General features: G+C 48.8%; 1 protein-coding gene across 5 annotated transcripts in view; it reads left to right on the forward strand.

The window, feature by feature from the left end:
* The window catches only part of asap1b (ArfGAP with SH3 domain, ankyrin repeat and PH domain 1b), a 37,344-nt gene that overhangs the window by 1,323 nt on the left and 9,743 nt on the right, over positions 1-26,278 (forward strand). For 4 of the 5 annotated variants that reach the window (XM_086020071.1, XM_086020066.1, XM_086020067.1 and 1 more), the window contains exons 2-13: positions 10,869-10,941; positions 12,236-12,381; positions 14,983-15,057; positions 15,452-15,501; positions 16,260-16,389; positions 18,835-18,920; positions 19,355-19,430; positions 19,507-19,593; positions 21,071-21,171; positions 22,122-22,191; positions 23,541-23,628; positions 23,699-23,747. In XM_086020071.1, coding sequence (XP_085876197.1) covers positions 10,869-10,941; positions 12,236-12,381; positions 14,983-15,057; positions 15,452-15,501; positions 16,260-16,389; positions 18,835-18,920; positions 19,355-19,430; positions 19,507-19,593; positions 21,071-21,171; positions 22,122-22,191; positions 23,541-23,628; positions 23,699-23,747 — 1,031 coding nt within the window. The other variant, XM_086020070.1, reaches the window with a different exon arrangement.

A 26,278-nucleotide genomic window follows, 5' to 3' on the forward strand; every position in this document is an offset into this window, starting at 1 on the left:
CATAACAAATCAAGTCAGCAAAAAACAACTGATGACGGAAGTACATGACCTATCTACTGCTCTTTTCACCATTAATATTCCATTTGTGCTATTAAGTTGAGTTTTCAGGGCAAGTTTGAAACGTCACGCTCATTTTGACGCGTCGACTCAGTCCGAATTTCAGCCCTACGAGCTTATTGGTGGATATTTTGAACTGAAACTTGTCAGCCAATTGGAGAAGGGCCTGCCAGAGTAACAGACAAAACCAAAAGGAGATATGTTGAGAAAGAATCAAGTTCGACTGTGTCACTCTAATTTGAAATGTTTTTTTTCTTCTTTTTAAAAAATGTTTTTTTTTTTTTCAGATTTTCTATAGGTGATATCACACAACCTCTCCTGTCTAAAAAAGCCATTTTTCATATGCCAAAAATGTCATTTAAAATTGTTTTGGTGCGTTGCACTTGAAGGGTGTTGAAGTGGCCATTCCAACCGTACGTAGGATTTTGATGGACTTTGGTCATTTTTGAGAAACCTTGTCGCAAATTCATGAAATCTACTGATTCGGGGGTCGGTAATAATGAATAGTTGCGAGTGCAGTTAACACAATTGTAAGGAACTCTAAACAATTCCTCAATGATCTTGATAGTTTTTGATTAATTTGAGAATTGATTAGTTGTTTTCGCTCAAAAAAAGAAATAAAAGAATCCAAATAAATAGCAAATCTAGGATGCTAGCTGAACGATGTCTTGTGTGTGACTTTCAAAATCACATTTCCCAGCACTTAGCTAGCTAGCGGCTACTTGTGCTCGCCTGACCGTAAACGACAACAGCAGCACACCTTGTTGGCGATGATGTTGATGCTGCGTCATCTCCCATCACATCCTGGCATCCTGTGTAATTGGGTCAGGCAGGCCAGTCCCAACCCCCCCCCCCCAACGGCGTATTTCCTACCTCAGGACCCCTGTCGTGGCACCCCGATGAAATGGAGCATCAAACTTGGGAATCACACACACACCCCCACACCCACGCGCACACACACATACCCACGCGCACACACACACACGCACACACACACACCCCCCCACGCGCACACACACACACACCCGCACACACACACACACACACACACACACGCACACACACCTTGGCTCGGATGTCTAAACGTGACCTGATTTCCAAATGTAAAACACGCAGCCCGTTGCCGACCCGAGCGCCTCCAGCCTCTCAGACATTTGCCGCAGTCCCTTTGTGAAATATCTTCAGCTTTGGTCAGAATAAGTGCGATTTCATTCTGCGGGAAACAATGTCATATGAATTCACCAAATTGAAGCCTCCTAAAAGCTTTCACGAATGCTGCAGTCACTGTTTTAAAGGGCAACTCCACCCAAAAATGTTTCCAGCAAGAATATGTTGTGTGTGCCAGCACTCATCCAAACATGACGCTACTCTGATCACAATTGCCTTTGTGCAATAAGAACTCAGTGGAATAATTCATGCAAGTGAGGGCGGCGCCATGTTTTCAGCTGCAGACCAGAAGTGACGTGGAAGCGCCTTGGCCGCCATTGAATTTTGTGTTCGGTGACAGATTGTTGAAAACGATGGAGTGAATTAGGGCTTGGTAGAAATATGGCCGAATCAACTCATCGCAAAATTCCCCTGCTCTATTCATCAAATCCTCAGAATCGTTTCACCTTCTGACCTCCTGACATGGAAGTCATGTCGCAGCCATCCGAGGAAATGTAGCAAAGCGTCAAAGTGTGTTTTTGGTGTGAAAAAGATCCGCAAAAGAAAAACAATCCGGATGGGCTCACTAGCAGTACGTTTTAACAACTTGATGCTTCCTCGGGATAAGTGTCACAAAACAACAAAATGTGCACATTTTGCATCTTTTGAAAAGAGTTTCAGTCCGTCGCCGGTTGAAACGAGGAAAAAGCCTGGCGTGGCGAATCTTCTCCCCGGCGCAAACGAAAAACATCTGTAGGGAGGGGAGCGGCAGCCATGTGCTCCAGTAGCCGCCGTGGAATTTTTGTCCTCATGGGTTGCGGGGATCACATGACGGGGAAGACCATTCAACTGTTCGACATTCACACTCCCTTTTTTAGATTGTTGTTTTTGGGCACCGCTGTGTTGACTAAGTAAAGGATGCAAAGGTACAGTGTGAATATTTCAGGAGCGAAACCCGAGGCAGAAAGCTGACCCCAGGCCAACTCAAGGTTATTTTCATTCCTATTCATTATTGATTGGTGCGTGCAGCCTGCTGACGGATCAGGAAGTGCTAATGTTTTGCTAACGTTAGCGTCCGTCTAGCTACAGATCCGCTCGTCCGTCTGTCGCAAACTTGCGAGCGAGCCACCAAGCTCAGTGAGGCAGGCCTACTCGTAGGACTGTTACGACGGAATGTTTTTACAGTCGATTATTTTAGTGATTTACTGTAATACAAACTTAATTTGCATTAAAATTGATTGAAAACTCGTATTTTACAACGACCGAACCGGTTGTTATCGGTTATTTGGCACTGTTGAAGGATTGAGCGAAACAAGCAAAAAATGTTGATAACGCTTTTCCAAATTAAAAGCAGATGTTTGCAAGTGTCTTATTTTGATTTAGCACAAAAGAAAATCAGTTTGCTTTCAGTTCATGAAGAACTGCAGGAATCAGAGAATATTTACTGTCGCGAGGCGAGCATTTGGACAATTCTAAGTTCAACAAGGTATCTAAACAATGACTCAAAATGATTGTTGATTGATTTTCTACTATGGCTAACATGCTCACTTATTTTTTTTAATTTGCCCCCGAGTGAGATAATAATATTAGCATCTAGCTAGCTGTAATTAATTATATGTTGCCGACGGGTAGGTAGCTCAGCAAAGCCTGGCTATCATGTTCACTTTCATATTAAGTAAGGTCAAAGTTAATATTTGCATTTTGCCAGTTAGTGGAAAACTACGGTAATAAAGCGAACGTTAGCCAGGCTGCGTCAGAGCTAGCCAATTAAGAGCCATGCAGCGACGTGGCTCACTTTCTTCTCTTTTCATTAGTCAAATGCTTTAATGTGAATGAGCTGATTACTACCCTTGCCATGGAGGTTATGTCGTTAGCGCTTTATTAGTTAGCATCAGTTGGCGTCACTGTTGCATTTGTAGTGATTAGGAAGTAAGAAATGAGTGAATGATTGCAAATGCAGTCCCACATTACTACAAAGGTTTTTGTTTTTTAGTCGGCATTTTAGGGAACTATCTATGTCTGTAAGTTGAAATGGCCATTCCAACCCGACGTAACAATTTGACAGACTGTCATTTTGGGGAAATCTTATCATAGGGTCTGAAAATGGCAATGTGCATTTGTTGTGTGGGCTTTCAAGATGATTGACTGCTATAGATGGCCCTTGACGTTGAAACGCCGAGCTAACGGTGGTAACGTGGAGTACATTGAGGGACAAGACGAGACAAGCACAAATGCGTTCATGTTTGCTTTTCTTCCGAGTGCAGCGTCGGAACGCTCCACAGGCAAGTCTTGACCCACTTTTGCTTTTTATCCCCGCGTACAAAGCAAAGCCTCGCAGCGGATGCCATGCTGACAGGAAGGAGCCGACGCAAAATGGAGGCCAATGTGTTTTCTCCGTTCACTTACACCCATGCGCGTTGATGTAACAGCACTGCTTTTATTAGTCACAGGCGACAAGGGAAGCCCTCCTTTGATAGGGTGCGGCGTGGGCCGCACCGGGAATACCGTTGACTTTTCACGGTCTTCCCAATCCAGCGTGACTGGGCTTGACCCTTTTAGGCATTTTTTTTTTTTCACATAACATAACAGCCTTTTCAGCGGGAGCTGAGACCGAAAAGGATGCGATGCTGAATGAGGAGTTTTGTTCCGAGCCACCGTGGCTTTAGTTTCTCCAGAAGGAATCAATGGCTGACGGCTAAAGAAAAACAACCCCCCCCCAAAAAACATTGCGCAAAAAAATCCTGGTTTGTCACCGTTTTATTTATCTTTGACCAAGCGAGGCTGCCGCTTGAAAAGGAAAGTTATTCGTTAAGTGCAGCACCAATAGTTTACAGTTTTGTTTACAGGAAAGTTCAGCATCATCTTTTTTTAGAACAGTAAAACCTCAATAGTTTGTCTTCTTTTTACAAAAGTGCAACGTTAATCGCTCCGGATAGCTAGCTCGTGCGGCTAAACACGCTGCACGTTTGCTATTAAGTCAGTAATCATCGCCTCCACGGCGGCGAATAAAATACACCACTGACAAGTATCGTTCTCACAAAGGCGTTACGACCAAAGACAGAGAAGTCACGCAAATTGCCAAAATAACCTAAGCTTGACGCAAAATCATTCCTGATCATCAATCAAAATCGGAATGAATTGCTTGGGTGATCGAGTACACTTTTCACCCAAGCCTGGCTGGAACCGCGTTGAAGGGGAGTAGATCCAACTCTTTAATGCAAATGAATGTGTCTGACTCTGGACTCTGGAGAGACAATCATACTCGCTAAACAGAACCGGAAACAAATCAAGTTACGTTTCGGGCCGGCGTACGTCAGCCAGGATGAGCGGCATATAAGCTTACAAGTACACTGTATTCATATTGTATAAAATACTTATAATATCAGTCATGTGATTATTTTTATTTTTATTTTTTTGGACAATAGAGAATTACATTACAGTAGATTTAACCCCCCCCCCAAAAAAAATAATCAATTGAGCTCTGCTAAAAGACCATACAACACATTCAGAAATACTAAGTTTAAACTGAGATTTGTGTTTGAAATTGCCCCACTGAAAAAATACAGTTTGCTGCTAGTGAATTTAAGAAATGAAAACAGTTGATTTTGTAAAAAAGAAAAACAGCTGTTCATTTGTTATATTGACCTATTTGGATTATCCTGCAAAACATAGCTCCTCAAAATGAATCATTCATTAGCAAAACTGCTCTATAAAGAGAACCAAAGGAGCCTTTCTTTGATATATGGAAGTCACATGACTGATCGTGTAATTTGATTATGAGCCATAATTGTTCACTTCTTTTGCATCATTTAAAGTAGAGGGAACTCATGTTGATCCTTAACACGGCCAAAGCGATGCTGACGTCGTCTAGCGGAAAGCCCTCGGCACGGCCGATGGTCATGTGTTGTCACGCGTAACCGTGTCCCGTCCATCCCAACAATGCAGGCATAGTTCTCCGCTACACTTACCGACTTGTACAAGGCAAGCATGCAGAAGTGCTCGCTACAAACAACATGAAATCCCAAAATGTAGTCACGATGCACGATGTTGACTTATTTTTCCACTAGATAGCTTTGGCGCCAATGGCTTACATGTTCACTCGATATTATTTTTCCACTTGCAAGCCAAATGCTACTATTAACTTCTACAATTCTCCCACCTACCAATGTAGCAATAGCTAGCTAGCTATGGTGCTCCTCAAGACCTGGCTAACATGTTCACGTTCTTATTTTTCCACTTGGTAGCAAAATGCTAACATTAGCTTCTACTTCTGTGGCTAGACTCATAGATATGAACCTAGGTAGATGCGACACACCGCTTTTGGATCTGCGTGCCTCTGGTGACGCTAAGCTAAGTGGTGCAAAGTCATCGGCGAATTCAAAAATATTTTTGTCCAAACAATTTTTGACTTGACTTCCTGTTTGGAAGTGGGTTAATCTTAGCCGCAGCAGAACGGTACAGTTGGCCTTGTTGAGGAGCATCCCTGCCTGCGTGCCTGCGTGCCTGCGTGCCAGCTTGCGCCCGTGAGAAGGCTCACATGCAGACGACAGATGCCAACACTGACCCACTCTTCCTCGCTTCAATCTGGCCATGAGCAAAGGGGGGGAAATCATTTGTTGGGTGCCGGGGCTCGGGTCGGAAGGGGGCGGCGGGGCCAATCCACCGGCACCTAACTGATATACGCGGTGCAGCTGTGGCGGCGGCCGGCCGACAGCTGTGGCACGCTGGCCGATAATCAGATTTCAGCCTCGGATGGCAAACGAGCGGGGCTTGCTTTTTTAGGAATTGTTTATGATTTTTTTTGTTTTATAATTTATTGAGTATTCATCATTCATACACTAAAAAAAAAACAACAATTTCCTCTGAGGCCGAGCTGAAGCTTCCCTTGCAGTTCCTTTTTGATTGTGACATGCAAACGTTTGACATTTGTTTAGCAAACGACTCAAACAAATGTCGTGACTGAACCCGTCTTTTCATTTTGCTCCGTCAATTCCGGAAACGCTTGTTGCTTAAGTTGCAAATGTCATGATGTGGCTGCCATCTTGTCTTCATCTTCATCTTCCTCCTCCTCGTCGTCCTCCCTGAAAATCTGAGCGGCGCTAACGCGGGCCTTAAGCGCAAGCCTGAGCGCAAGCCTGCTGATCCAGCAGACGGTACGCCGCTCTGACGGCCGGCCGTCCTGCTGCCGCCCGGGGAGCAAACGACACTCGCCGTCTCTCTTTCGCGACCAGTTGTTGAAGGCTCTTGGCCTTGGCCCACGCCAGCATGTAAGCGCACAGCAAAGATCCAAATGGCGTCTATGTGTCCAAATTTCAAAGCAAGCTTGCCCGGGAACCCGACCGACTGTATGTGTGTAGGCACACTTTATTCATTTTCAAATGCCTCTTATTCCATGATCATTTCTATAATCACTCTTGTGTGTGTGTGTACGAGTGCTTAAGGTTTGCCGACAAGGAAACAGAGCTGCTCGTCTCAGCGGCTGGCAAGCCAAGAGATTGTGATCAAAGCCAACTCGGAGTAGTTTTATCACGATAAAGCAGCATAGCGCCTCTGTTCACACGAGACGCAGCTATTTACATTGATTCTCTTTTGTTTGTGTTGTAAATGATCAACAGGGAAGCACTTTTGAGAGTTCTTTTGTACAGTAGCAATATCAAAACTGGGCTTGGGTGATTCGAGGTTACCGAGGGCGCAGCAGAGTAAGAATACGAGTGCCTAGCGCCGGCGGTAACAACGGTACTTGCAATACGTTTGTCCAAAAGACGTAACGTTCAGAGAAGAACTAAGGCTCCGATATTGAGTTTACCTCGGTATTCAGCATAGCGGCTGACTGGATTAATCATCAATGTGGCCTGTGAGTTTTGGGGTTTTTGGTTATATTCCGTCTCCCGTCGTCCCTCCCACCCTTTCTCCCGTCCCGGCCAGAGCAATCTAGCAGCTGCTTTGACATGAATAATGACTTCCCGGCAGGTACAACACCAACAAACAAAAAGGCTTTTGCTTTCCCGTGCTTCACCTTGTGTGGGTGTGATGGGGAAAACATGGCTTGGTGAAAAGATGCGAGCGAGAACGCCGCAAGCCAAGTCGCAGATGCCCTCAGCTTTTGGAGACTGAGTGCTGCCCAACGCTTGTGTCCGAGAGTTGGTCAACATCAACAAGCAATTAGGATCCTGGAATGTACCAAAGACATTTTCACCCTGTGAGTGTTTGTGCCGTCTGACCTCAGCAGCTTTTTGGAAGGGCTACATCCTCTTCTTTTCCCCATTCCACGCACTCTGTGTCAGAGAGCGAGTGAGAGAGAGAGAGAGAGAGAGAGAAAGGGATGTGCCTTTGCTTCCTGCCAATGAAAACGCTTCCCCACCCTTCCTGCTTGAGTCATGCTTTGACAGAGACTCCACCGCGAACCGAAGGATGGCCTGAATCTGGTCTCGGACTTTACGTTGTCTTACTGTTGAGTAGCAGCGTGTTAGTTGGTGCTTTAAGATGAGAGTCCTGCCATGAAAATAGATTTCCAATGCTTAGCGGGTTTGAACTCAAAACAAAATGTGCAGCCGGCCAGATTCTGGCCTGAAACGTGATGGGTGAAAGATCGCAGTGCTTCCGGTGACCCGATGGAAAGTGGATACATTCTTGCGCACATCTCACACTTGCTGGCTGTCTTCGTGCCAACGAATGACTGATTAGAGTGCTGAGTTGTGGTTGGACGATCGTTCCTATTTGATTCAGTCAGAGGTTGATGAGGTTCGACTTCCTGCGATAGGAGAAAACAATGCTTGTCAGTGACAGCAAAGTGCAAGAGAAGATAATGGAGCATGACTTACATGTTTTATAGGAGAAGCTCTGTCAAGCATTTTTGAACAACCAAAAAGCTACTTTCCTTCTTGCAAGAAGATTCAATCCTCTTTCAAGGGGAAAGTCAACCCGCTAGAATTCTTTGCAATAATATGTGTTCTATGAGCCTTCATTAGTCTAAGCATGGCATTCTGACATGTGGAGTAAGCGTTAATCCACCCGTTTTTATCCATCTGGGGGGGGCGGCCATTTTGTCAATATCTGTCAACTGAAAATGACATCGCAGTTGCTAAGTTGCAAAGCCCTAGCTCTGGGGTATAGTTCTTAGTATTGAGCTAAAAGTTCTTGAATCTCCGGTCAAATTCCTCATTTGTGGGTTAACATTTAGAGTTCTGGGCCTCAAGGGTCCTCCTTTTTCAGCTAAAGTTCTTAGTTCTTGGTAAAAGTTGGTAGTTCCAGGCTCAATTCTTAATTCTGGGCTAAAGTTCCTACTTCCTGAAGATAAAATGTCTTCCATGTCCTCAAATCATTTCCTGATTTGTCTTTTCAACGCTGCAACAAATTCTCGCGAAATGGCCTCATGATGTCTCATCTTGATTTTTAGCAGAAGCAGATGTCGTTGGCACTCAAAAGTATCGGTCGAGCGAGATGTGTTTTTGTCCCGGCTTTCGGGGGAAGTCCTTTCTTCCCTTGGCCCTTTCCTGTTTTCCACTGCTGCATGGCTATAATTAGAATATTAGCGCTTGTCACAACTCGTGCGCCGGGATGCTCAAAGAGTAAAACGGTCGAGGTCCCGATGACAAAGTAAAAAACAAAGAGAGCTGGCCTCGTTGGCCTCCGCATCTTCCCACAAACTCTACGTTGAAGAAATTGGCGCTGCTATTTGTGGCAGCAGAATTTGACGCTCATTTCGTAGCTCTGTTGACGTCTCGCCTACAATTTCTCTGTGTGGTGTGTGGAACTGGACCAGAAAATACGTTTTTCTCATTCATCTCGGGAAGGTCTGTCTAGGACCATCTTATCTCTTGATCCAACTCCACAGACTTCCACTTAAAAGCCTTCTGGCAGCGCCAGGTCGACATCCACTCGTGGACTTTCCTCAAGGGCCGAGCGACCGTGCGGGCCACTTTACAATCTTTGCTCCCCAGTAAATTTTCGTCAATGTTTTGTCGTTATCGCGGCTTCCAGCAATCCTGGAATCTTGCAAAGAGTCCTTCAGACGGCGTTCAAAGAGAGAGCGAGAGACCGAGGGTCAAGCTTTGGACAGGCCCCCGCTTGTTGCCAAGGGTTACAAAGACGGTGTGCTGCCAAGGCATCGCTGCTCCATTGATTTTGATTGTGAGCTTCCCCTGGCTTGGAAGGCTGCACCTCTTGGCGCTACCGCAACTGCAAAGACTGTAAAGACACGGTTTTAACGCTTTTAATTCATTTGACGTTAACAATACTTGAATATGGGTCATGGTGTCCAAGTGCACCGATGTAGCCCATAGAGCCATTTCAAATATTGGAAGCGGCGCTTTCTGTGTTGCAACATGGCGGCAAATCACAAAAATAAACATGGGTCAAATTCTTTGAAGCGGGGATGCTTGGCCGTGTACAGTTTCACGCCGAATAATCTCAGCCTGGCCCCCCGCTCGGGAGCGTGGGTCGGCGTTAATGAAATTGTCGGCCGCCCCGAGAGGATCAAGCGTGTGACGTCGGCGTGTCATGCCACGCCTGCTCGCCGTAGAAGATAAATCCCTCTCGACCAGATGATGCCGAGACGTCAGAGTACATTTTTCAATGCGACAAAGCCTCCCTTGTGAAGTGATTGCGTTATGAAGCCATTGGTCAAGTGGCCAGGCACTTTTATAGCAAATAGAGATATTGGGGGGGAAATGGATGTCTTTACAAAGAATGGATCCTTTAGTATGCGTACGTACTCAGTGAACGTGACTTTATCTTCAAATTTACCAATGAGGTTGCATTTCCAATTCTGCCTCGTGACAAGTGACCAATTTCCATGTATGTTTGAGTGAGTCCGTTGGGAAATGAGGAATGTGTGTTGATCAAAAAGACCTCAAAGTCCTGTTTTTCAGAGTGATCATTTCTTCACCGTTGTCAGTTGGACGGCGTTTATGCCGACGCGCCGTGCCCTTTATCTGCTATGTGGGGCTGCCCCAAAGTGTTCTTCTTTTATTGAGAACACATAACCCCCCAAAACGGAGTGTTTGTGGCGGGAGCTGGAATGGTCGAATGGTTTTTCAATTCATTTCAAGTGGCAAATTGATTTGGCAGGTAAATTGAGTTACGAGATTGAATTAAAGTCAAGTCAAGCTGCCACCGCGCCGCCCAACCCTTTGGTGCCGCACCATTGCCGGGGGGGCCGCACGGCCCGCCGTCCGGCCCGGCAGACGAGGGCGAAGCAGTGCGGCGTCGTGGCTCGGCGGAAGGATCAAAGGGCCGGGCCCCTGCGGCGACAAACGAGCGCTGAGATAATTGGGGACGAGCCACGTAAAAGCGTCCGGGGAGGGCCAAGGGCGGCTTAATTATGCGGTCACGTCTAATTAGCATGCCGGTGCATGCGCGTGTGCGCCACGTGCGCACGCTTTGCTCTCCACCGACTAACCTTGGAGTCACGCCGCTTTGCCGATGTTTAGCATTGTTTACGAGCGGCCGTGGCGGTGACGCCTTGGCACCTTCGGCATGAATTATGCGCAGGAAAGAGCCGAGCGCATTTGAAATCTTCCGTAAATGAGCAATGAGTCTCCTGGTTGTGGTGGCCTCCGTTGTTCCATTTGATTGATTGGGAATGTGAATGGCTGGAGTGCGGCACCTACTCTATGACACTTATTTGTCGCACTGCAAGAACAATTTATCCTCCTTTTCCTTAGGCGCTGGACCAGGACCGAACCTCCCTGCAGAAGGTGAAGAAATCCGTCAAGGCCATCTACAATTCAGGACAAGGTGAGACACCAAGTCCAAGCTGTCTCGCCCAAGAAATGGCTGTGTCAGGTTGAGTAGTCGCGTTCTTCACCAGAGTTGTCGCAGTCTTCCCTTGCTATATCACGGTTCAAGCATTGCAGTTTCGGTTATTTATGTTTTTTTGGTTGTGTTGTTTTTTTCAAACCGAGATGCACACCAAACGGTGATTTTTGGTCTACCGTTTCACCCCTTGGGAAGTCGTCGTGTAAAATCCAGCCATAAAATCGCCTTAATTAGGCACATTAGTTTTTGTCTCTATTGCCTGTCGTGTGGAAAATGGTCTTCTGCGTGACAGGTGCTATGTTGTGCATTTATCCAGGCGCTCAATACCTGACTTTGTTTTGTCCATTGCCATAACATGAATCCCTATTCATTTTCCACTCCGGATGTTTCCCTCTCTCCCTCCATCCTCTGTAAATCGACAGTTTCAGATGTCCAAAGTTTACCTTAAGATTCACCAAAGCAGGAAAAACTATGAACATTTGGAAGACAGCTGTGCTACTTTCAGTTTACTTGGAGTCGTTCTCGTCGCGAGGCCATGACATCATGACCCACATCCTCTTTTCGGTTTCGCGTGAAGCCACGAATATGAGTTTTTGGTTTTTTTGAAAGTGACTCAGCAGCTAGCTAACGACCAGACACAAACAAACACCCACGCCGGTTTAGTGACTGACTTCATTTGTTTCTGCAATCAAAGAAACATGCTAATATGGTTGCCCGATGTGTTAGCTTTCGCCGTATTGACTTTAGACGTGAAAATATCTTCTGTCGCCTTCAAGAAGCTTTACTGTACCTCAAAACAAACTCACGAGTTTCACTATGCATTTCTGCCGGCTAGCATCCCTTTGGACATAGAATAGTGAACGGCCAGGAAGCTACGCTAATGCTTGCAGAGGCCAGAAATGACTCAGACCAGACAGCAACAAACACTCACATTTGTTTATTGGAGCATCAGAAACCAAATCTAATCAGGTTTGTCGCCAATGTGTTAGCTTTTGTCTCGTTGCTAACACTGGATAGGTTCGATTTGAGAAGGTCTCGCTGTTTGAAGAATGAGGAACATTAACCAGCGCCATTGCTAGCAAGCAGAAAACGACTCCTCCACGAGCGGGAGCAAACGGAAACAAACATCCACGGTTGTTTATCAATTGTCCGGAAAGACCAAAGACAAAAACGGAGAAAACTGAACATTTCTGTTAGTCACGCTAATGCTAATGCTTAGCCACGGCTGCCAGGACAGGAAGTCTGACTCTTGTTTTCCCTCTCTGTCCGACAGATCATGTCCAAAATGAGGAAAACTATGCCCAAGCTCTGGACAAATTTGGCAGCAACTTCATCAGCCGGGACAATCCCGACCTGGGCACGGCCTTCGTCAAGTTCTCCTCGCTTACCAAGGAGCTATCGGCCCTCCTGAAGAACCTGGTGAGTCCAAAATTTGAAGCCTGTCAGGCTCAATGTTGCAGGGAAGTGTGTTGCTTATTTTGGCTCACTGGGGGTTAAAATGAGGAGAGAGATTATTGGGGTTGTCACTTGCGTAATTGGTTTACAAGGTGTGTGGATTAGGATTACGTGAGGTTCTGGTTGTGCTTTGTGGCGGGAAAGGTCAGGACATTAACAAGGTACGGTATTTAATAAGTCAACTTTTTAGGCATGTGTGTCATGAGAAGACCAACAAACAAAAACAGCAAATTTGCCATTTTAGCGGCCATTTTAGCCATCACCAGGGGTCCTTGCGATGAATGATTGCGATGATATGATCCAGTTGAATTTAAACAATGTGAAATTTGGTCGGCATGTTCATCATAAATTGCCCCCCCCCCCCCCCCCCCCCCCCAAAAAAAAAAAAGTCCTAAGAAGCCATACCCGAAAGGAGACAGGAAGTCTCCCCTTTTTGTTCAAAATCGCCACACTGCCTATGGCTGGAGCATGGCAGCGATGTTTAACATTTTGGTTTGGCGCGGACATTGTGGTCAATTCCGGAATTCCTTCAGAGACAAACTCTGTCCGACGGCTAGCAAATTTGAAGCACGTAACTCAGAGAAATGGGCAACGCTGACTCATGAGCAATTTGAGTTTTCGTCATTGCTTGGGGGCGGCCAAGTTGAATTAGTCGCCATAAAAAGTGCAACTTGTTGCACGGACAGACAGATGTCCTTCCTCCGGGGGCAGAGGGTTTTATCTGTAAACTGTGGCTTTTCCCCCCTCTGAACCTTCCCGTTGACTAATGTGTCCTGTTTAGATCCGCTGCGACTTGCTAGCTCGCTTCCTGTGCGGCAGACCGCCCGATTAAACTCCCACAAATACGTCCTCCGCGGCGCGGCCTGCGTGTCGCCGGGAAGAATGATCTCTTCCTGGCCGCCCCATTCCCGTGTCTTCCTTTTTGTCTTTTCCACTTGGGGCATTTCATCGCGTGCGTTGCAAGAACTTGATAACTGCGCCCCGAAGGCTCCCGACCGGTAGCCTTCGAGAGCCGCAAATGACTTCTTGGCGAACGAACGATGGCCCGTGCCGGTTGTCCCGCAGGCTGGACATAAGGAATTTATAGACCAGCCGTGTATTCCGTCGACATTTTCGGTGTTTATTCCCTTTGGGTCTTCCAGGATGACCGGAAGGCAGCCAGTTAAAGATTTTTTTTTAAAAAAGGCACGGCTTTTAAGGAGCACATTAGTGTCCATTAAATGTTGTTTACGTCCTTGATTGCCACTCTGCCTTTGTGTTTGCGGGGTGGGTGCTTAGTCGTGCTGTAAACGACCTTGCTGAGCCTAATGGTTAGAGAGCCGCTGAGCGATGCTCGTCTTTGCTTTTGCTGACTCACCCTCGCCAGGCGGTTGTTTATCAGTTTTGTTTCGTTTTTTTTTTCGTTTTTTTTAACTCCAGTCTTAACTCATGGGAGTAGTGGCCTTACTCACTATGAATCGTGGCGGGCGGCGCTAAGTAGAGTACATTGTGCTCCTGTTGGACCACAAGCAGTAATAGACGCATTTTATGGACGAAATTTTAAGTGCCGAACTCTACGTCTGTATTCATACTACAAGGCCTGCTTCCACATTACCAGCCTGTCATCAACTCGACTATTGTGACCTCCCCGACCGAGCGCGTTTGTGCAATGTGTGTTTCAGTCAATCGTGCAAAATTCAACGGACGCTCCCAGGCAAGGTTTACGGTGAGAACATGTCGAGAATGACGTGTTTTAGATCGGGATCAGGCTGAACTTTCTTATCCCTGAGGGGAACTTTTTAAGTGGGCACTCCAAATTAACGTTGCCGCACGTGCGCCACTAGCACGGCGAAGGAATTCGTAGGGACAATCGGCGAAAGATGCGGTGAGATAGTTTGGCGCATCGTTGGAGCTACGACAAGTTGTTCCCAACGTCAAAGCGGACGCGATCTGGAATATGCTGCCAAATAAAACCGTGGCAGAAAATGAGTCCAGATGCATGCAAAGTAGTCAGTGGCTAAGACATTTCAGTCATACAAATGGACAGAAATTTCTTCTGAAGAATGAATGACTTTGCGGCCTTTTCTACGGGAGGGCTCGTTTTTTTGTCACGGAGCTTCTCTGCGCGGCATTTGAGAGTCGGAGGAGGCCTTGCCAGCCAGCGTACTTTGTTGCAAATGGCCCTTTATTGTGTTTGATCGCACAGGCAGGGCGTAGTATCGGTACGTACGGTGCTGTTGTTTCTCGTTCGGTATTACACTCTTGCGGTATGACACGATTGCCAACGGTAGTACGGTCACGACTATTCGGTGTGTGACGTGATGGCCGACTGCTGCCTCGTAATGCGGAAGTGTCGTCGTCACAAGAAAGCAGTGGGGGCACGTGCGGATGTCCGCGCCGATTTCAAAATGGCCGGCCTGGCCGCTGGGACTTTTCTGGCGTCGATTGTTGATTGTTTGTCCTTGCCAGAGGTGGCGTCTCATTTGTCCCCGTTCCATCCTTCATCCTGTCCACCTTTAACCCCGGCGCCGAACTGGCCTTCCTCCATCGGCGCCATTGTGACCGTCCTGTGTGTTTTGTCCTCAGCTCCAGAGCCTGAGCCACAATGTGATCTTCACCCTGGACTCGCTGCTCAAGGGAGACTTGAAGGGCGTCAAAGGGGTAAGGTGTCGCCCTCTCCCTCTCGCTCACTTTTCTCTTGGCCACGACCCAGAAGCGGTCGCGCGTAAGCGAGCGAACACCGCGTCAGCACTTCCCGCCGTTCACCCCTCAACCTCTGTGCATGCGCACGCTGGGCGGAGGCAGTGTGAACACACCGACCGCAGGGGGAAGGAGGGGGAGTCAAAGCCTCTGTTTAAATGGCTGCGCTGTAAATCTGGCTCAAGTAAACAGCGCCTCTGCGTTTCGATGGATCGCGAACGCCGCCGCCGGCCGCCGATGATGATCGGGGCGGGGCCGCTCCGGCCGGGCAGCTGGTGGCGGTCTAACCGGCCGTCCTGGCTGTGACCTCGTCGCAGCGCGCTGACACTTGCTCCGTCCTCTTGTGTGCGCGCAGGACATCAAGAAGCCCTTCGACAAGGCCTGGAAGGACTACGAGGCCAAGTTGTAAGTCGCCTTCTCTTCACACGACAACCGTTTGGGCAGAAAACTTGGGGGAAAGTTCATGCGTAGCCCCCTCATTTCAATGGTAAACATCGCAAAGAGCAAGTATTGATGAATGAACGACAGGCAGACCATTGGCTGTGCGCAAAGACATTTTTTTTTTTGCACACTACGGGAACTTTGAAACTTGGATGATTGGCTTCTGGAGAAAACGCATTTTGTGGTGGGGGAAATGACCTTTTGATGCGGTCCAAAAACAGTCCGGCGTGACTATTTGTCAATAGATCTCGACGGGGCCCTTTTGCTTAGATGGGCTGACAAGTCTGGAGTTATTGTAAAGCTGCTCCGGGTCCAGATTCAGAGAGGTTCTCCAAGTTGACACCCAAAAATGACTGTTGCCTTTCAAACGGCGTCAAACGGAGCAAACATAAGTGGTGAGACGAGCGGGGTGGCCACTCGATGACATCGCTTTCTTTCTCCTCAATTGATTTGGATTTTAGAGGCCACTTCTGTGTGCGTTTATTTTGTTGCCGGTGTTTTTTTTCTGTCTCTCACTGTTGCCCCGGTGGCTCTCCTTTCCCACATGCGAGGGCATTACTGCGAGCATACTGCGAAAACCCACCCCAAAAAATGCGGCAATCCCCCCCCCCCAAAAAAAAAACAAAACGTTACCCAAACAGTTTCTCCCCAAATTGCAACTGCTATCATGTTGCGCCCGTGCGGTCGCACGGGTCCAAGTCAGCCATGTTTTTGTGGTGCAGCACCAAAATCGAGAAGGAGAAGCGGGAGCACGCCAAGCAACACGGCATGATCCGCACTGAGATCACCGGGGCCGAGATCGCTGAGGAGATGGAAAAGGAGCGTCGGCTCTTCCAGCTGCAGATGTGCGAGGTGGGTTGTAAAAAAAAAAAAAAAAAAAGGAAAAAAGCTCAAGCCTTTTTTCCCTTTTCCTTTTTTTCACTGGCAAAATATGCTATGACATGGCTGCGTTTCCTGTCAACTCCTTGCTGACAGAGTGCTTTAAAAAAGGAATCTTTTTTTCCCCTCCATGTAATTATACTCGTAATTACACTAGTGTGTGTGTGTGTGTTTTTTTTAGCCTTTCGATGACCTACATTGGAGTTCAGCTAGTCAGATGTTTGATCCCACACAGCAGCAAGCCCGTTAGAAGCACAAATCTTCAGGTTTTTTTTCTATCTTAGCGTAAACAAAAGGACGTGGGGAACATGCAATTGTTGACACAAAACGGAAGTGATGAGCTGCATGCTGCTTCGCCAAGTCTACGGACTGTATCTGAGGTTGCAAAATGTCCAGGTTCCAGATTCCAGGCAATTTCTCAAGTTATTTCATGTCAATGCAAATGCTTTGTGTATTGAAGCGGTCCCACGCTTGGCACCGCTCGCAAAAAAACTCACTGCTACCGAGTAGGGCTGCGACCTACAGTCATTGTAGTAACCCATTCATCTTGTGGTTACTGTTCAATTAATCAATGCATTGGAGAAAGAAAGAAAAAATGTTCATTTCATCCCTTCATTTACTTTGAAGCTGGAGATGATTTGAAATTGAAAGTTCATAAAACATCAATTGATTAGGATTCAGTTGCTGGTTTGGGTTTGTAACATGTCACTTTGCTTTCCAAAGTAAAAGCGGATGTTTGCAAATGTCGCTCTTGAATTCATCCCAACGTTAACCAGTGCGTCTTTGTGGATGGCAGCAGAAATCGCGCACTGTCGAGAGGCTGAAATTTCAGACACTTGAAACCATTATTGGATGATCAATTACGAATTTTCACCACCTTACAAAGTACGAGTAAATCGTTTTTCTTGGCTTTATTTTTGCGGTAACCTTGCAAGACGGCTCGAATGGGGCAAATGTGTGTTGATGACTCCTTTCATCAATCAGCTGTTGGTGAATTGTTGTTAGCCTGACAGCCTCCGCGTACCCGTGGGCTGATTTGAGGGAATGGGGATCACGTTTGCTACCGGGAAATTCCTCCTCACACGACCGACGTTTCCAGATGAGGAGCGCTGTTTGTTTGTGGCGTTGCGCTAGCGCTCGCGGCCCGTTGCGCTCTTGCCGCTCGCTAACAGAAATCTGGCAAGTGGAGTGTAAAACAAATGTGAGCTCAAGACAATTTGAGCAAACTGTTGGAGCCCCCCCCCCCCAAAAAAAAAAAAAAAAAGCAGCAGCAGCAGCAAAAGCCTCTCTCGCTGGTGGGCGGCGCCACCCACGCCTCGCCTGAGCTTTTTCGCCTGCAATTACATAACGCACAAGTAGCTGCTGCGCCGGCGCCGCTGTCGGCCGTGTGAATTCGTCACTGCGGGAAAGCAAAAGCTGCGCCGCCGCTTCTCCCTTCCCACACGTGCCGCGCGGCCTTTGCCTCGTTTCCTTCCCCACGCGGCCAAAGCGCGAGATGGAGGAGACGAGCAAGCGGAAAGGAGCAGCTGCGAGGTGTTCTTGACCACGAGGACTTGCCGCTCTCAGTCCAGCGGCTCACATGCGCTTTGCTTGGCCCATCTATCTCGGAGGCAACTCGGCTTCCCAAATCGACCGCCTGGAAAACAGACAAAATGTCGGCTCCAAACCAAAATGGCCAACTTCCTGTTCAAGTTTGGGAACGGGTCCTTGAGACCGTTTTGCGCATAAAGGTCGACATGTCCAGCCAAGTTCATGTCGACGATCGGTGATATGGGGCAAATCGGCCTCTTTTTCACGTGCAGTCATTTGCCCGACACGGCAAATGTTGCAACCGCTCGAGTCTCGGCTTTGTGCGGCGCGCTAACTGCCGTCCGTGGCGCCTTCATCCCACTTCATCTTTTTTTCAGTTTTTTTCTCTTGTGGTTTGCGCCCCCAAGCCAGCGCTCACGCCACTCAATCCGCAGATTGATCCGACACTGCCACCTCGCCATCTGTCGCCGTTGGCTCGCTCGCTGGCCGCAACCTTTGCCATTGCAGGATTAGCTCAGATTAGGTCTGATACATTGACTTCATGACGTCTGGGGAGATTTTGGAATTTGAGGCTTTTATTGGGAAAATGGTGGGGATTGCAATGAGCCCAATTGTTTGCATCGCAGTCAAGAAAGGAGGAAAATGGAGGTGAATATGTGCAAAATTGCCAACGTGGAGTTTTTGTCACGTGGGAATTTTTGGAATGTTGAAAATGAATTGAAGGAGCTGAAAGTTGGGAAGGGGAAGGATGTGAAAGTATTTTGTGGAAGGTCTCATTGGGAAGGATTTTGGAGTGGGTGAAGCAATTGTGGACCTTGGGGGGAATGAGAAAATGGCGGAGTGTGGAGATGAAAAGATGAGGCGAGCGTTTGTTTGTTTGCCTTGCAGTACCTGATCAAAGTGAACGAGATCAAGACCAAGAAAGGCGTGGACCTCCTGCAGAACCTCATCAAGTATTACCACGCGCAGTGCAAGTAAGTAAGCGAGCAAGCCCCGCCCCCGCCCCCGGCCTCGGGCGAATGTCCAGCTGCCAAATAAGGAGTCGATGGGACGCGTCGCGACGGCTGCGAGCGTTGCCGGCAAATAAGCCGGCGAGCGACGCCGTCACGCATCGCCTCTCTGCCGTGCCGGCGACGCGCCGCGACACCCGTCCTCATCGATGGGGGGAGGGCGGACCTTTTATGTCCCCGGTCTTACTTTACTTTTCACCTATTTGACATTGGGATGTCTTGTCGTGACGCAGCGTTACCGTTGCAAAGCCCCTTTTGCACCCGCAACATCGCTCTTCCTTCCCTGGCCTCGAACAACGCGCGGCAGGTCTCGATCCTGTGGGGGATTGTCATTGGGAAACCATAGCAAATCATGTCCTCAAACGCCGGCCGGCGGGCCGTCCGTCCGTCTGTTGCAGTTTCTTCCAGGACGGCTTGAAGACGGCCGACAAGCTGAAGCAGTACATCGAGAAGCTGGCGGCCGACCTCTACAACGCAAGTCCTCTCTTTTGCCTTCCCCTTCTCTTTGATTTTGCTTTTTCTGAAGCGCGCTTCCCACTCCTGCGTCCAGATCAAACAAACCCAGGATGAGGAGAAGAAGCAGCTGACCGCCCTGCGCGACCTCATCAAGTCCTCCCTCCAGCTGGACCAGAAGGAGGTAAATTGATTGCGATTCAGTTGACGGCATCGGTGCAGCAGTTGGCTTACGTCGGCCGCTCGAGCGCGGCCCGCGAGGACGCCGCCCGCGAGGACGCCGCCCGCGAGGACGACGCCGCCGCCGCCTCGTTACAAATCCGCGTAGCCCCACTTAAGCCCCTCCAGCATTTCATCGATGATCACGCTAAAAGTCGTCCGTCCGTGTCGGTCAGGCAGCGGAGGAGAAAAAAGCCCCGAGCCGAGCCTGCTCCAAGCCAAAGCGCAGACTTGACGGCGGGCGGGCGGCCTTTTCAGAGGCATTTTCCCGCCTTGCTCGCCCGGCGGCAGCGAGCGCGCCAAGAGCGAGACAAAGAGGCGGCCGGCAAGGTTGCGCCACCGCGCTGCAGGCAAAGTCGTCCTTCCCGCACGGCAGAGAAAAAGAGTTTTGTATGAGTTGCTGCAGCTGTTGGATGACCCACTCGGATCGGCCCAAATGAACGCTGCCAATATCCCACAATGTCGACTTGTCTTCTTTCATGGCAAACTTCCTGATGGCGCTGCCGGCGACAAGCGCAAGCAGCAAAAGTCAGTCGGAGTGCCGTCCTACGACGCCCCCTCCCGCTTGGAATCCTTCTTTTGCAAAATGTCTTTGGATGAGTCGGAATGTGTCGCAAAGGTGCGGGAGCCGATTCCCGCCAACAACTGCGGGGCTCGGCGACTGTATTTCCCGCCTCGCGCCGCGTACGGCGACCGCGTCCGCTCGCACGGTAGCCGCTGCCTCGCTTGGCACTTTGACCCCCCCGCGCGAACCGCGAGACAGCCAACCCAACACATTGGCACCCGCGCCACCCGAGCGGCATCTTTCACACCTTTGCCGTCTGTCTCCTTCCCCCGCTCACTCACTGCCTTCTTCCGCTTGTCTGGACCCCAGTCGAGAAGAGTAAGTGCCGCTGCCGCCGCCGCCGCTGCCGCATGTGGAGCATGCCGCCATTTTGTCTGCGCCGCGTGACTTTGGGCGGCGCGCTCGGTTCGGTGCATGCTAGCGGATGGGCAGCGGGAATGCTGAGAGTTGAGCGTCGTCACATGAACGGAAAACAACAAAAAGCTCAGCGTGAGCGGCGAGTGAACGGCGAGTGAACGGCTCGTCAGTGTTGTTCGCCAACAAAAACCGCCGTCTTTTGGCTTCGGCGCACTATTCAACCACTTGATATCTACTCTTCATTTTGGAACTTTTCCCCGTAGAAGATTGAATGCTTAAAACGCGTCACCATTTTTCCAGGGCATCTCAAACACACCGCTTTCCACATTTCCTGGCACGCCCGCTTCAGATGACTTTTTTAGCTCCCAGTCGATTCCGTCTCGGTAAAGCTGCGATGGGATGTATCTCTCAGCGTTCCTGCCGCACTTTCTGAGCGAGCGAGGGGATGTCCCTCTGCATGTCGGTGTGCGGCGCGCCGCCGCGCAGGTCTCATTTGTGGTCACGTTTGTGCGCCTTTTAGGACTCGCAGAGTAAGCAAGGCGGCTACAGCATGCACCAGCTGCAGGGCAACAAGGAGTTTGGCTGCGAGAAGAAAGGCTACCTGCTGAAGAAGAGCGACGGGTAAGGCCGTTTACCAGCCGTCGGGCGCTTTTCCTGAGAGCAATTCATCGGAAGAGGCTTGCGGCTGTTTGAAGACATTCACAGCTCAAGTTTACTCCGGAACGCAACAGCTAAATGGTTAACGGCTTAATGCTAACATGTCGTCGCTGTCCTGTGAAAAACACTTTTTTTTTTTACGTCAATGGCGTTTCCGCATTACAGACATTCCATTAACATCAGAAATGTTTTTTAAAAAATTGGACATTTTTCTTCTTTGTTTTTCACAAGACAGAATTGACGTGCTGACAGTTAACAGCTGTGGTTTTGGAAACGCACCTGCCAGAGGTCAAAAGCCAACTCATCATCGAAAACACTAATTGGCGCTCTATACCCACTGATTGAATTTCTAGGTTTTGTTTTTCTTCCCCTCTTATGAAGGCCGCTCCACACAACCGACGACGCGACTTGATTTTTTTTCCTTCTGTGAAAACGTGACTCATTTTTCAGCATTTGCCTGAGTCACTCACAGGCGAAGAAGAAGAAGAAGGTTCTTCTTCTTGGTTTGTGTCTGCATGATGCAAAAATAGTGCACTGCCTCCTGGTGGCTAAGTCAGGCACAGCGCATTGAAGTCAATTGGATTGCAGCTTTCGAGCATGACGCACAAACGCTTTCATTTTTCTTGTCCATGTTTTTGGAATGGGCAGTTTTACAGAGTGACAACATTTTTTCAATTGTCGTCGGGGGAGGCCGCAACGGATGAAGGGCCTTTCCATTCATTTCAATGGGGGAAGACGATGGGAGTGTGGCCACGGAACACATTCAAGTTGTACCTGAAGGAAACTTGTCTTGTGACGTTTTACTTGGGCGGTGTGCTGTGTGATTTTTATTTGATTTTTTGCACATGTGCTCAAATGTGTGCCTCGACCCAGGAAAGTCAAAGCTGCCGCTGTCTCTTTTGCACCCCTCGCAGGCTGAGAAAGGTGTGGCAGCGCAGGCAGTGCTCGGTCAAGGGGGGCATCCTCACCATCTCTCATGCAACAGTGAGCGCGCACGCACGCACGCACGCACGCACGCACGCACGCACACACACACAGGATCTCCCCGAACACCCCCCATCCCCTCCTCATGTGCGAACGTGCAGTCTGGTGGAATTGACATAGATTGGTTGCCACGGCAACTCCGTCCCCCCTTCCTCCCTGCGCCTGCTGTTCCAGGGTGACTCATCTGTGAATGTGCATGCGTGCGCGCGCGATATGGCGGCCGAGCTGGAGAAAGGCTCGCCTTTTCTCCGCGAAGGGACGCGCACAACAGAAAGGGAAATCTGCGACGAGCCCGGGCGGATAGAACGGCCCGAGTCGCGTTCAAGGCCATGACATCATCGCTGTGTGCTAAAAGTAGCTCGCTTGACGGCGACAGCGGCGGCCATGTCAACCGACATTCCCCCCCCCCCCCCCCATCTCATCTCTCGCACGCTCCAGTTCACTTGTTCAAGCGCGTCTTTGGGCTGAAATATGCAAGTCGCTGAACTTTTCATGAAAGGAGACCTATGACGCCTTTGTTGTACTTTGCGAATGTCTTCATAACGTGCCCGGGACACAAAATGCTCAACATTCAAATTAGGACTAAAACATCAGACAGTAGTACAAAATTGCGTTTGAGGGATCCAATGACTATAATTGAAAAATATATATATTAGACAAAAAGATTAGATGGGGGGCGGGGGGGATACACAAATATTACAAACAAGGAACTCATTTTAGCCGAATAGCAGGTCTGCGCTCGTCAAAATAAGGATTAGAAAGTAAACTTTGGGAAATCGCGAAAATCTTTGACGGGAATACAGCAAATAACAAGACAAAAATAGCGATGAGCGAACAAGCTGTTACGGGGAGTCTTAATTATGTTGGGCTTTTGTCAAAACGGAATATTAGGAAATAATAAAAAATGTTTGGAAAAAACAAACACAGAAAGAGAGAGCCATAAAATAGGACAAAACTATCAAATAATAAGCAGTTCTTTCTTGGGTGTCCTCATTAAATGGCATTTGGGAAAGTAGCAACAAAAATGTGAGAAACTGAGGCAAAATATTCGACAAGAAAATGACACATAACATACACATACAAATACGTCTCCCAAAGTGAAACGAGGCTGCTGACGAGGGGGCGGCTCGTGCCTCATGCGAATAAGCCACCGCTCGCCGTTTGTCCCCGTGGCGAGCGAGGGCGGAGCCCCGACCCCAGCGGCTTTGACTGGGCTTCGGTCGGAGCGCCCTGATTAAAAACGCGACGACCCGTTGGGGGGGGTAAATGCTTTTGGCTCCTTCCACTGGACTGCGCCCACGCGGCCAAATGATTTTGCAGAACTAACGGCGAGCGTCTTTCCCTTGCAGTCCAACAGGCAGCCGGTGAAGCTCAACCTCCTCACCTGCCAGGTCAAACCCAGCGCCGAGGACAGGAAGTGTTTTGATCTGATTTCCCGTGAGTGCGCGCAGACACGAAAGGCGTGGCCGCGCCCGCTCCCGCTGACCTTTTGTGTATCCCGCTGCAGACAACCGCACGTACCATTTCCAAGCTGAGGATGAGCAAGAGTTTGTCATGTGAGTACTCGGACCGAGCCGCGGCGGGGCGCGATTTTTTTGCCCGCAAGGAAAGTGTGCGAAAAAAGCCGAATGCAGCGGCAATGTCGAATAGTTGCCAAGGCAGCAGCCGCCTCTGCAATCATTCAACACTCGTGACGCCAATTTGGAAGCGCAACAATGAATCCGCGATCAAAGCGCTCGACGGCTGTCGGCCCTTTCCCAGACCTTGTTTAAAAAGTGTGGCCTCTGACCGGTCAATGTTGTCCAATTTGCGCCGCCCTCCGCCAAAGCAGACTGACGAGCCAAAGAAGAAAATCATTTGCAAACATCAGCTTTTTCACAACGCTCAACATTTTGGACGGATGATAGAAACGCAATTTTCATTTTCGACGAAGGCCTGGCAACTAAAAGAGGTTTCTTCAAAGCGATTGAAAAATCATGGCCAGTTGAATCCATGATTGAAATAAATAGTCATGAGTTGTCCACTTGCATAGTTGGACTCCATGACTGGAGTCTCCTTTTGTTGCTCTCTTCTTCTCCCCCCACTCGGTGTCTTGCGGTAGAGCTCGGTGCTGCCGACATGTTGTGGCACAAGGTGCAAAAAAGGTGTGGCAAAAAACAAGGCTTCAAAATTCATGCCATTGGGCGGATGTGAGCGATCAACTTGGGCATGCATAGCGCTCGGACTGTGTGCATGCAGGTTGAGGGTCCGAAAACTCCATGGGAGTCAGCCACTCGGCGCGCAGTCGCGTGTGTTGGCGTTGCCTTTGAGCTCTCCCTGTTGGCGGCGTCTTTGGTGGTTGCCGGCCACGCTTGACGGCGTTCCTCTGGGATTGGCGCCGCTCCCGCTAGTGTTCCCTCGCCGTCACGCACATTGTCGGCGGCGGCGTGTTTGATGAAATATTCAGTGTTCCCCAGCATCAGCCAGCCCTCCCCGTGTGCCTTGTCGGGAGAGGCACGTGGTTTTTGGGTTGTTTTTTTTTTTGGTTTTTTTTTGCACGCAAGGACGCCATGTTTGAAAGGCAGGCGCATTTGTGCTGCGGAAAAGCTCTTTTGTGTGTCTTAACCGGTTTGCACGAGAGCAATTATTCCGATTTGGGCTGAATTATGAGACGAGACTTCAAGACTTCCAAACACCCTGCATTTCCAACAAGAAGAATGCCGACTTTTATGTGAATTCAGGGTTCCCGAAATGGAATGGATCCCTGACTCTGAAAAACAAGGCCTTCGTTGGCAATAGGTTGTCTATGATCAATCTTTCCAAAGTCTTGACAAATGTTAACACGGACGCGGGGATAAGTAGCATTTGTACATATCGGCACATAAATGAACCTTGGTCAAAAGCTAATAAATGAGTCTGGCGGTCAGATGGCGCAGTCCAGACAGCGGAACCAACAACAACTCTTTGGAGCAGATGCTCGACATTGACGGACCGGAAGCACTTTGGAGCGCGTTTGTGAAGCCCATCTTTAACTTGGCTTGCAACGGAATTGAAAAAGCCTCCAATTGAGCCGTAGCACGCCCGTAATCACGCGGGCCGCGAACGGTCGCTCGGCCGAATTTCTGAGCTGCTGAATGAAAGTGCCCACCGGGAAGAACGACTTTAATCGAGCCTTCGTCAAAGAGTCGGGATGCGGATGGACAAACCTTTTTGAGTCGTCTTTGTAATAGCGGGATTTGGGGTTTCTTTGTTGAGTTGACTTGTTTATTTATTCCATTTCTATTCTCCATCTATTTATTGGTTGCTTTTCAAATGGATTTGTCTTGACTTTTCCTTTGTAGTCTCCCCTCACTATGTGGCACAGTGAGTGCAGTTCCTCAGCTGCACGTCTCCGGGAAACTAAACATCATTAGCGACCTTGAAGATGGAATTCCATCCCTTTAACGATCCAAAGTAGGATCTCATTTTGATTTCAATTGGCTTTGCAGAAAATAGAAGTTGCTTGCCATTCGGTTCCCGGTCTCTCGAACATGTCAGAAAAGTGGCAAAAATGTTGCTGGTTGCATTCAAAGCAGATGTTTGCAAATGTCTGACGCAAAGAGAGCACTGGCAAACGCAAGCAATTTTTCTGGAGTCGGGTCTCACTGCTCGCGGCTCACTTTCCCATGCGGAATCCAAAACCGATATCTGATCACGTCAGGTTTTTGAGCGACAGGATGCCCGCTTCCTTAAAAAATGTCTACGGACGTGAATGAAACCCAAAGATGGAGTAGTTGCGAGCTTTGAAAATGAAAACAAAGAGCATGAAAGGAAGTAGAACAAGCTCCAAGGGTGTGCCCACAAGGTGAGGAGAAAAGCCCTCTCCCTCGCTACTCTGCTAGCTAACTTTGTGTTTGCAGCTACCAGTAGGGCTGACGCGTCGGGAGCCGCGCACACCTCTCAGCTGTCAGCCGCACAAACGCATAGCCGGAGATATTCGGCTCGTCTTACTACGGCCGATCCGCGGACCTCCTTTGCAACCGACCGCAATTTCGGAATGGGCACGTCACTCGAACTCAACGGAATTTCGATCGGTCCGCTTTCCTCGGCGACGACGGCAATTGGAGAA

The sequence above is a fragment of the Filicampus tigris genome, chromosome 21 (assembly GCF_054856515.1).
Source record: "Filicampus tigris isolate MCC_2025a chromosome 21, RoL_Ftig_1.0, whole genome shotgun sequence".
NCBI classification, from domain to species: Eukaryota; Metazoa; Chordata; class Actinopteri; order Syngnathiformes; family Syngnathidae; genus Filicampus; species Filicampus tigris.